Source organism: Balearica regulorum, chromosome 4 (assembly GCF_011004875.1).
Source record: "Balearica regulorum gibbericeps isolate bBalReg1 chromosome 4, bBalReg1.pri, whole genome shotgun sequence".
Lineage (NCBI taxonomy): Eukaryota > Metazoa > Chordata > Aves > Gruiformes > Gruidae > Balearica > Balearica regulorum.
This window is the reverse complement of record NC_046187.1, coordinates 24,868,959-24,881,307: the sequence shown is the minus strand read 5'-3', so window position 1 is coordinate 24,881,307 and position 12,349 is coordinate 24,868,959. Positions and strand designations below refer to the sequence as shown.

The window sequence follows — 12,349 nt, the reverse complement described above, 5'->3', positions numbered from 1 at the left end:
TCTGCTCGCAATTTGGCACCAGGAGGAATAATCACTTTCACAGTATTGTTGTTTATACTATACCTTTTGTCCTGGAGGCCCCTGAGGTCCCTGCAAAGGGAAAACAATTCAATTAACATCATAACTCTAGCCAATTTAAACTGAAATGACCAATTAAAACTGTCTTATTGTGAAAGCATTCTGATACTGGACTGAAACCAGCTGATGTTTTATACATCAAGGAAAAGTAAAACTTTATGTTCAAAATGCACAATGGATCTTTTCTCTTCTCTTTTGGAACTGATCTAACTACTAACTGGAAGACTCAAATTTTCCCCCCTTCTAATCTTTTCTCTTCCAACCCATCTGTTTCTTCTAATACTGACAAATCTGTCAGCATTAAGATGACTGTGGTTTTTCTCTTTCTGATACCAGCTAACAGCAAGTTGTGTGTCCACAGTCATATATCTGCTCAGCAGCATAAAAACAAGGTTTATGCAAACAAATATTTTTAAGATAGAGAGAAGCATAAGCCTCTAAATCTCCTCACCTTCTAGGTATCAGCATACACAAGTATGTTTTACCCAACACGTGATCTGTGCCATCATTTGCAAGTTAGAGAAAAATCATTAAGAATTAATTTTAGAATTCATTAAGAATGGTCTTGGGAAGTAAAGAATCACCATTTTGTCCCCATGACCTGAGAAGGCAGGAAGAGACATATCAATTCAGGAAAGCTTAAGTGCTTAATGTCATACAGGAGTTAAAGTCTCATTGATATTAATAGGACCCATTTCTCATCTGGCGTCTCTGAAGTACCCAGGTGGTTTGTGGCCACAATGGAGATGGGAGGCAGCAGGGAAATAGATCAGCCATGTCTTTGACATTTTGGCAGTCTGTTTTGGTAAGAGCCAGACCATGTTCACAGTTTTTTCCCCATATTCCTACTATGGCTGCTGGTGCTATATCAAGTAGAGTGAATTCTGAGTCCATGAGGGTGAAAAACAAAAATCCAAAATGGAAAATCCAAATCCTTCTGATGTGTGAAAGAATAAAAGAAGAATTGATTGATATCAGAACTGCAATTACTCAGAAAAAGAAAAGGATTGTTGCTTCAAAATATACGGTCAAGTTTATTCTTAAGGTGGTATGAAGTTAGGCAGAACCCTCCACTGTGGGTAGATGCAGGGCTTCTTGGAACATTGTTCTGATGCAACTTTAAACTTCTAACATGGCAAAGCTCCACTAGTGGTAATTCTGGGTCCTGGATCCACATCAGTGAAAACCTTGCCATTTTAAATGTGGGTTCATATATCAAAGGTTGGACATCAAACCTTGCAAAAACATATGTTGGTGTTACTTCTTGAAACTTGTGCCTGATTGCCTCAGCAGAACTAGAACTAGGGTCTTGTAAGCATCTCCTTTTGACTGTAGGGACAGATTTTGTTAATGGAAAGCCACCTGTGAGGTGCAGGGTGACAAGTTTACTCCCTTGTCTTCAAAAGGAAGCAAAAGTTCCCAAGCATTCAGCACTGGTGATGGTCAGAGCAGCAAGTAGAGTGATCATCTGCTTTTTCAGACTGGAGAAAAATGCCCCCAGCCCACTGCATTTCAAAAAACCTGCTGTTTAAATCAGGACTTCTTTTCAGTAAATGCCTGAATTCTAACCCTAAGACTTGCTAGAGGCTGGGGACACCAGCAATACTGAATGTGGTAAATGAAGAACAGTCTATTTCTTAAGCATTGCTTGCAAACAGTCTCCAAGAAAACTGAAGACAGGGAAAAAACCTAGATAAATCGAGAGGATGTTGGTAGGTGAGAGTGGTCTGCTGGGTAAGGAACCACAGATATAACAACATTCTCCACAAACAGGTTTTTTCCCTTTCTTCCAGAGAAGGAAGTAAGTTTCTTCCAGTGCCTGTCACCATGGCAGGTGATGAACCAGGAATCCTCCCCTTCTGTGAGAAAGATGCAAGTTTGGCTAACATCTTAAAAACTCCAAGAAATTAATGCTCGAACTAGAGCTTTCCCACATCACCATTACCAAGATAGGCTCCAAATGTCTACAGTCTGGGCATCAGCTATCTGTCGGCCTTTTGCATATTATCCAATTGCATTTTGGGGATATTTCAGGTCTTAAGAAAAACATCTCCATCAGCAGGCCAGACTGAATACAGAACAACTGAAGACTACCTTCATAACTCATACCTGCTGCTTTTATGTCCAAGGAATGGATATTCCCTTCTTCAGTTTCTAACTACTTAAGAAGCTAATAAAACCTTCTAAAGACATTCAGCTATATTAAATTACCATTTGGGAGTCCTCAATACAAAGTTACTATTTGAAGGTAAAATGATCATTCACTTATTAATACTGTCACCCAAAGTAACCTGTTAAATGTGCTGCTCTGTTGAGCACTTTGTGCCTGGTGCTTGCAGCTGTCAGCCTGTGGGATGGATACAATTCAAGACATTGCAGATGTCTCCAGAAAAAGATCTTTTCTCAGAATTTCCCCCTCACTGTTGCCATCATTCCAGCTCCTCTAGAGGAATTATTGAATAAGAAAATATTTACATAGTAGCATAGTCCTGCTCTTATAATGCCTTTAAAATGAATCATTCCAAGAAAAGAAACAGCAGACACTTATCAATAAAATATTTTATACAATTAGCCAATTTTTCCATTTCTGGTACTTAAGCATCTACTCAGACTGGAAACGGCTCTGGTGTCTTATGCCCATTGAGCTACCATGACACTGATGACAACAGTCCTCAACAAGATGGTTACCTTCAGCACTATGCTAGGAAAACTAATTGCAATTAAAAGCTTAACTAAAATGCTACGTATCACAATTTGCACATGACGACAAGTGTTTCTCATCCTTTGAATGTTTAGACCGTAAAATGTAGCTGAATAGGATCATTTTTTTATTTAAAGCACTGCCTCCCTAGCATTGGGAAAGAAGCTCAAAGCCACTGGAACTTAGCAGCTCCTCCATTGACAGCTCCCATCCTCTCCTCAACATAAGCCTGCAGCAGCCACCTAAACAGAAAACCTGAAATTAAATTACTAAAAATACTTTAAAAAAACAACTGTACAACATTCCAGAATTACTGTAAAGTGCCTATTTTCTACGTGTTACCTACATTCTCTGAGCAAGGCACAGAATCACACTGGAGAGATAGAAATAAGCAAGTAAATACAATGTGGGAGAAAGAGGAACATGAAGGGATAAAACAAAAAAAAAAAACCACCAAAAACCAACAAACAAACCCAAGACTTAAGTTCATTTTTTGAGGTATAATTGATAGCTTCTAGAAGAATCTATATAGGAAATTCAACATGACTATGTGGATTTTTTCCACTGATTATTCTACTGAACTGGGGACAATGCTGTGTGGCCCACTTGATCAACAGACAGCAAGACCAGCAATCAAAATCAAGAAAGCAAGAAATACATGAAGGTTCCCAACCAACTTCTTAGATTGTTTTGTGTTTTCTTTCTTTTTCTTCAACTGTTCTGTGTTCCATAACAGTTGCAGTGGTATATTGACCCTGCTGGTTGCTCCAGTAAAACCAAAGGGATGTTTTGCAAATGCAGACTCAGATAAACCTCACTTTGGATAGCTCTTCTGCCACCAGGTCCAGGCAGCCCAGTGCAGACAACTGCTACCACTGCTCCCCACCTCATTCCCCTGAAGCCCAAAGCCTCTGCTCTGCAGTGATCAGGCACATATGAAACACACAGTAGTCCTGTGTTTGAGTTGGAGGCTCAATCCTCGATCTACTACCACTGCTAATATATTGTCACTCAGCCTCTGTCACTATCATCCCTGGGAATATGAAGGAGGTAAAACCAAAGCCTTTAAGACAAGAGTCATAGAATTCTTTCACCTCCTGCCTATATATACACACATATAAGATATCTATAATTGATCAACAAATCACTTTATAGTAGTCTATGGCAGATGATTTTGATAGTAACTATTTGTCTTTTGCCTGCATCATTGGAAGCTGCCAGAATTTCCACATAGGGATGCTCAGAATCAACTCCTAAACCATTCGTGACTAATGTTAAAAAGCTCACTATATGAAGAGCATCTAGGCTTAAAAAATTCCAGTGAAATTTCATGAAAACTGTTTGGATGAAGTGACTGCTTAGCATTTGTGAAATGTGTGGCTTTTCTTTAAATTGACACACATTCTCTGAGAAACTTCAAGTGAGAGGGCTGAAAATTTTGATTGTGAGAGTTTTCCAGAATAGGAAGATAACCTAAATATAATAAAAATTAAAATAGTTCTCATAGTTTCAGATATCATGAACACTTCAGAAGAACCCTTGCCATCATGTGCAATTGTGCAATTGCTCTGAGGAAATTCAACTGCCATCTGTGTTTCTCCGGAGATGGAGAATTATTTGATAGTTACTTAAGCACTTGGAAAACTGGATAACCAAGAATAAACAAATGTTTATAAAAGTCTTCTATGTAACTGTGTTTTTAAAAAGTAAAATATTTCCACTATGCATGCAATTCTTCAATCACTGTTTTCTGAAATCAACAGACCTCCAGAGCTTGTATCATACCAAACCTTGGCATCATAGAAATGATCGAATGAAGTTGGACATTGCAGTTGAGCCTTGACAAATAACTATCTGGAATAAATTAAAAAAATACCAAACCAAACCAAAACTGAAAGGACTGCCCTAAATGTAGTTAGAACAAATCTTCTAAGTCCAGAATTCTTCCTAGACCTCCCTTCTAAAGTTACAGTTATATTTTCCTTTTAAGCTTACTCTGTTCCTTGTGCTTAGCAAGCTCCAAAACAAGAAATAATTCTGCTCTGTAAAGGTTAAAGTTGCATTTTCAAAGCACAATAATTCAGGGTGTGATACATTAGCAACAGTCTCTCAAGGTGTTTTTGCATTCAACTTCTACTGATCGGTTGCTCAACATTTAAATAAATGTATGAAATAGAAAGCTTGGGCATTTTTCAATTTGCAAGTCTGGGGCAGCAGTAATGATTTTGTTTTACAAGGCATCAGAATTGATCGACAGTGAGCACAAACACCAACATGAAAATGCCTAACAAAAATATAATGAAAAAGTGAACTGTTTTTTGTATACTGAAAAAGTTATACAGCAAAATACGTCACAATGGTGCAATACACTGTCACACAAAAGCTCTCTTATTCCAAATCTCTGGAAAAAAATATATAAAAGAGTTCTGTTTTTCTGAAGTTCCATACTTCCTATGTAAAGTAAAAGCTCTTTGTAACTAGGCAGCCTCTAGGAGGTACTGCCTCTACATTTCTATGGGACAAAAGAAGTTCTAAGACTGTCCCTGAGAACAAATATTTTTCGTTTGGTGCCTCATTAAACACTTAGAATAGAATCATAGAATCATTTAGGTTGGAAAAAACCTGTAAGATCATCAAGTCCAATCATTAACCTAGCACTGCCAAGCCCACCACTAAACCACATCCCTAATCACCACATCTACACGGCTTTCAAATACCTCCAGGGATGGTGACTCAACCACTTCCCTGGGGAGCCTGTTCCAATGCTTGACAACCCTTTCAGTGAAGAAATTTTTCCTAATATCCAATCTAAACCTCCCCTGGTGCAACTTGAGGCCGTTTCCTCTTCTTCTATCACTTGTTACTTTGGAGAAGACACCAACACCCACCTCACCACAACCTCCTTTCAGGGAGTTGTAGAGAGCCATAAGGTCTCCCCTCACACTCCTCTTCTCCAGGCTATACAACCCCAGTTCCCTCAGCCACTCGTCATCAGACTTGAGCTCTAGACCCTTCACCAGCTTCGTTGCCCTTCTCTGGACACGCTGCAGCACCTCCATGTCCTTCCTGTAGTGCGGGGCCCAAAACTGAACTGTACTTGAGGTGCGGCCTGATCAGTGCCAAGAACAGGGAGACAATCAATTCCTTACTCCCAGAAACCAATTTCTTACCAGTCTAACAACACAAAGAACTTAAGAAGGAAACCTGAACTAGCAGATGTACATGAAGAGGAAAGCACAGGTTTCATGCAAAATATTCATCTGTATTTCAGTGGAGCCTGTTTTCTGTCCACCAGTCCCATTTTCTGTGTGTAACAGGCACGCGATGTAATTCTGAAAATGTGTTCTTGCATGGCTGAGGAGTGTTTCATAAAGACTGCAATTTCTAGAGTACTAGTACTGAAATGTGCCATGCTTTACTATTGATGAATCAACTAGATAAAAGAAGGACCAGCTAAGAAAACAGATCATCTATGATGGGAAACCTCACATAACTTCTAATTAAGCAATGTCCACCTCCCATGCTATCTACCTTAAATGTTGAAAAGAGCAGCAATAACTATTAATTAGTGCTCAGGTAAAGCTTCTTATTATCATTCTCCTAGTCACTGTTGTGGCAGTCATTACTGAAGTACAGAGGTTATAAAATGCCAAAGACTTTTTCTGAGATTTCCTGCAAGTTAAGGCCAATACAATTGTATTGGGGGGGCAAAAAAGAATAGTTGCTGCGAGAGGCTGAGAATTTCCATTTCATCTGCTAGTTCTTAGTAAACTTTTACAGCTGAACAGCTTTAAGCACAACACCTTATAAAATTTACTATGAACATGCTACCAGGAATGAACAAAGAAGGCTGCTGCAGAACTCTGGCCACTGAAAACAAAATCACAATTAGTAGTTTCCCAGAGGAGCTATGAAGATTCACACCAGCTGAGGATCTGGCCTTGACCATTGGCCTGAAAGGCTGAATTGAAGCCAGCAGCATTTCCCAGTCAGTTCTGCCTGGTCTCTGTGAGTTCATTTTGTTCATTTTAACCTAAGATGAAAAATAAATATTAATTCATTTTAAAGATGTGACATTTTGCAGACTTAACTGCAAGGCTACACTTTTCCACTGTCTTTCACAGAAGTGGCAATATCCTTTGGAAGAACATCCTCTTAATTCTGAATAACTAGTAAAAGCAGTAACATTAGGTCTTATTTTCTTGAACAGTTGCCCAGCAAGACTGTATAAGCACAAAACTACTAGTTTGGAAAACAATATATCTTAAAGCAGAGGGATTTTGCATTTGGGTTAATCATTATAGCATAGATTTCTTTTGCAAAGAGACACCTTTACCTGAATTCTCTGATTATTCTGGAGTGTTCTGTTCATGCAAAACATCTGCAAAATTACTCATCTGTCCTTAAAGCCAATTTTGGGGGATAAAATAATATTCGGGAGGGGGGGTTTAGTGACAAGAAGTGGTTGATTAATATACTGAACGTGTTTAATGTACTTCTTTTCCAAGGAGCTGAAAACATTGCAAATTTTGATCTTCCAAATTTTTATTACTATGCACTAGTTTAAAATACTTTGAACATAAAAGCACCGAAAAATCACCCACATGGAAATTAGAAACAAAACCACCCCATGCACACCTTCTATCCTATTGCAGTTTATGAATCTGAAAATATTGATCTATCAGTGTCAGCCTTTGACATTTCCCATCACTGACTCACTTTAAGTTCTCATGAATAGTCTGCAACCAGAAATCCTAGCTCTTAGGTAGAAAAGAATCACAAATTCATTTATGATTCATTCTGAAAATGAGAACGTAAACCAGAAAAACTCTTGTATGGTATTTAAGAATCCTTATCACCAGGAAGAGCAGACAAATGGCACGGGAAGAAGGCTGAGTTATGAGAGGCAGGACACAACTTTAACTGAAAACGTTGAAAAGCTAAAGAAACTACTGGCCTTCCCTCTTGCATAGCATACATTTTGCTAGTTCCACATAATATTTCAAAACTTAATCCCTTTGGTTGCCCCACTGCTTGGCCTCCCTCTGAATTTTCTTAATACTTTCTGCACAGAGCAATGATACCTTCAACTCTTATAGAAAGTAGATCTGCAGAGCTTTCAAGTGCCATGGAAACCAGACACAAATTGCAACTAACTAGTCATTCTTAGATTCCTTTCTAACATTAAAGATGCATACAGTCACACCTTTCTAACTTAAACCTAAGTCTCCATCTCACCTAAAAAGAAATTGAACTCACTTGGCTCAAAGAGAAAAGAGAGTCGTCCTGACAGAGCGTTATATAGAGGAAAAAAACCCTTGCAAACAGCTCTCCCAAACATCTCGACTGCAAGGACAGAAGAGCAATAGAAGCACACTGGCACTCTGACAATCTGGAAAGATTTTCAACAGGGAATGGGACACCCCTGTATGCAATGACCAGCTTTCCTTAACATCTCCTCCCACCACCCTGCCCCAACCCACACATACTTACATTGGAAATGGGGAAAAAGAGAAGCCATTCCCTGGCTTCAAGGCAAATTTCCCTTGTACACCTAAGACAGGTTGAGCTCTCTTATGCCAAAGCAGAACTCATGACAGAGAACTCTGTTATTCTCTGTATATGGTCCAAGCAAACCTCCCCTGCCTGAGAGGGAGAAAGTTTATTACTGCCCTCTCACAATATCATCTGAAACATGATTTTCTTTTTCTTTATTGACACAGAAATTCATTAAAAATGAAGAAGATGGCAGCAGATTCTCAGTTGGAGTAAATTGCCATGTCTTCACTAGAGCCACTAGATGCCATCCAGAGGGATCTTGACAGGCTGGAGAGGTGGGCCTGTGCGAACCGCATGAAGTTCAACAAGGCCAAGTGCAAGGTCCTGCACGCGGGTTGGCGCAATCCCAAGCATGGCTATAGGCTGGGCGAGGAATGGATTGAAAGCAGCCCCGAGGAGAAGGACTTGGGGATACTGACTGATAAGAAGCTCAACATGAGTCGGCAGTGTGCGCTTGCAGCCCAGAAAGCCAACTGTGTCCTGGGCTGCATCAAAAGAGGTGTGACCAGCAGGTCGAGGGAGGTGATCCTGCCCCTCTACTCTGCTCTTGTGAGACCCCACCTGGAGTACTGCATTCAGCTCTGGGGGCCCCAGTACAGGAGAGACATGGAGCTGTTGGAGAGAGTACAGAGGAGGGCCATGAAGATGATCAGAGGGATGGAGCACCTCTCCTATGAGGACAGGCTGAGAGAGTTGGGGCTGTTCAGCCTGGAGAAGAGAAGGCTCCAGGGAGATCTAATTGCGGCTTACCAGTACTTGAAGGGGCCTACAGGAAAGATGGTGAGGGAGTGTAGTGACAGGACAAGGTTTAAGCTGAAGGAGGGTCGATTTAGATTAGATGTTAGGAAGAAATTCTTTACTGTGAGAGTGGTGAGGCACTGGAACAGGTTGCCCAGAGAAGTTGTGGATGTGCCATCCCTGGAAGTGTTCAAGGCCAGGCTGGATGGGGCTTTGGGCAACGTGGTCTAGTGGAGGGTGTCCCTGCCCACAGCAGGGGGGTTAGAACTAGATGATCTTTGAGGTCCCTTCCAACCCAAACCATTCTATGATCCTGTGATTTCCTTTTTCACTGAAAGGAGAACATGAACATTCCCAGAACTCCAAATACATTAAAATTGTTTCAACTTTTTGTGAATCAAGGCACACATTGTTTGAGTAGGTCACAAGTCACTCAATGTATGTAATAGGCTTCTGAGATACAAGCTGGAAAACACGGTTATCTCTTTATCTACTATCTTGTGCTCTTCAAGAAATTTATTCCACTTCTTGTAAGAAGAAAAAATAGAAAACTCAGTAATTTCAAGCTGTGCCATTGTTGGTTCACAGGTTAAAACTGAGTTTACCAGCTCTATCAATAATCTGTACATTCATCTAGAAATACCAAGGCATGCTACCGAATAGAGGTGTTAAAAACACTTTTGAAAGACAAAAGCTTCTATCCCCGTTATTCTAATCTAGAGGCCAGGCTTGCAGCTCTTCTTCACTATAACAGCACCATGGGATTCAAAGCTGCTGAGAGCATGATCCTATGGGCTACAAATAGCCTTCAGCTTCCACAAAGTTCAACAAGTACATCCAAACTGTAAGGAACAAGTACATCCAAACTGTAAGGATTGTTTCACAGCATCTGGTGCTCTCTGTGGCTGTATCCTGCCTTCATCCTGGATGAAGAACCAGACTACATGCCACAGTACTTGCTTCTTACTGAAAAGGGCCTTGAACACATGGGCAAGTAGGAAACCACAGTACACTCCAGTGGACCTCTGGGAGACCAGGACTGGTAGTACTGTATGGGACCAATCGACTTCACAGTTTCAATTTCATCAGGAAGAAAAAAAACAGGAAGCTAACTTGGACTTCAGACTCTTGGTGTGAAACAAAGACAATTCCTTACAAAAGAATTCCTGCAGAATTAACCTAGAGGTTCCTCTGGGCAGAGATCTCCATTTTCATTTACTTTGAAAAAATAATATGTAGATAATGCAGAAGAATCTCAGGTAGGCAAAGGCCTGTGTTCTCCACAGGAAACTATACTATACCTATTTTCTCTGGCAACACAATTTTACGGTGTACTTGTTGGGAAATCAGCCATTTATGTAGTAATGCCTCAATTTCCAATATTGAAATGCATGATGGAAGATGTCAGAAGCAGCTAGACAACACCTGAATAATTGTAGCACTTTCCACAGGGAAGAGAGTCTGGAAATCTGTACTGGCATGAGGAGTATGTCAGAAGCACCAAGGAGAATAAAAAGAAATTAATTACCTCCCTGATACTCTGATGCTCTTGATCTATACACAACCTAACATTTAAGCCATCAGACTGACTTTTAGAGCAGGCATTTGGAGCTGGAAATTCATATAATCTGGGATCTTTCTCTAATTCAAGCTTGCTCACTTGATTTTCTCTCTATTTAAACACACCTGCATACAGAGAAACAGATCAGTTGCAGTTCTCAGTTCCTGCACACAGATGATTACATTTGAGCAGTGGGAATCTTCTGAATGTGGAGACTAAAAGGTGATGGACTGTTTTGCTTTAAAAGCCCTCAGGGATTCTGTGACCCTGAAGACTTCCTTGAATAGAAGGAAGACACTCTTGCAGAATCTGAGTGACTTTTATCCAGAGCTGAAATAGGAGAATATTCCAAATAAAACAAACAAAACCCCTCCCTTCCCAGCTATTGCACCCATTATTAACAGGCACTCAGAAACCAAAATGGCAGAACAGAAAAGAGCCCGGAAGCATGCTAAAACACTAGGTGGTACCTTTGGGAGACTTTGATTTTGGTTTTGTTAAACCATTATCTCAAAATGAAAAAGTACAGGACTTTAACTGCCTGATCACAACAGGAATTTCTGAGTCTCAGAATCTTGTTTTTTCTTCCAAAAGATATTGGATTTTGTAAATTCAAAATGCTTTCCAATTTGTCAAGGTAAAATATCATCACACCTGTTTAAAACTTCATAAATTCAAACAGATAGCAATCATATCTGCACTGATTGCTGAGCATATAATCTTCTTCCTCAGAAGCATTCAGGAATCAAAACCACATGCCATGGGCTACAATTCTGTCATCTCTCATAAAAATAAGAAAGACCATGAGTGTTTAGGGAGATCTTAAGGGAAAAAAACACCGCATGTTTCACAGTTCTGGGAATATGTGACAGGCAGTAACTTCTGATGCCTTACCCTGTGGCTGAAGCTGATTTACAACCAGTGGAGCTTCAATTTGCTTCCAAATGAATAGGGTTAATTAGTTCCTGATGCAACAGAAATCATCTACTCCCATATCTGAATATTTGTAAAAAATGCATTCACTTGGCTGTTACATTCTCTCACACACAGGGAAAAAACAAAACCTCAGGAGAGGAGAATATTCTGAGAGTTTCAGCATGCTGTGCTGTGTCTTCACTGTTCTACCAGGCAAAGGGCCAGAGCTATTGTCACAGAGACAGCTAGGACTTTGGCCCTTAAAACAAGTAGATGGTTCTTGTGCTGCGCAATGGTGTCAAGGTGGAAACAGCTCAACTTTAGAGACAGTGATAGGCTGGGGCCAGGAACTGAGAATGCCTGACTTGGCTCTTTTTTTGCTTTGCTGTGCCCTTAGATGTTTTATTTCCCTCTACTTCTGCAAGCTTAAAGAAGAAGTTGGCCTTATATGACAGGCAACTGTATGTAAAAAGAGGATGTTTTTCTCATGTCTTCTTCAGAAATGAGGCTTCAAATAGGCTGTGACAAAGGAAGGTCAGGAAATACACAGCTATAAAGCTTTTTGGAATTTCACATTTTAAAAAGTGTATATGTCATGTATCTGTTACAGTTTCTTAGCAAACAGGAAGAGTACTTACTGTCAATCCTTGCTCTCCTGGTTTACCTGGCTCACCCTTAAAATAAATAAATAAAAAAGAGTTAAAAATTTCAGTAACATGTCTTGAATTCACTTTTCTACCTAATAATAACGTATCTTAAAAATTCCATTCTTAAACAGGTATGACAGCTGCCTGCAC

At 40.0% G+C, this 12,349-nt stretch overlaps 1 protein-coding gene across 1 annotated transcript in view; it reads right to left on the bottom strand.

The window, feature by feature from the left end:
- COL25A1 (collagen type XXV alpha 1 chain) overlaps nucleotides 1-12,349 on the bottom strand; it is a 322,148-nt gene that overhangs the window by 79,061 nt on the left and 230,738 nt on the right. Inside the window, exons 10-11 of the mRNA XM_075751482.1 lie at nucleotides 12,191-12,226; nucleotides 64-90 (exon numbers count right to left, since the gene is read on the bottom strand). Coding sequence (XP_075607597.1) covers nucleotides 64-90; nucleotides 12,191-12,226 — 63 coding nt within the window. The remainder of the gene's footprint in view (nucleotides 1-63; nucleotides 91-12,190; nucleotides 12,227-12,349) is intronic.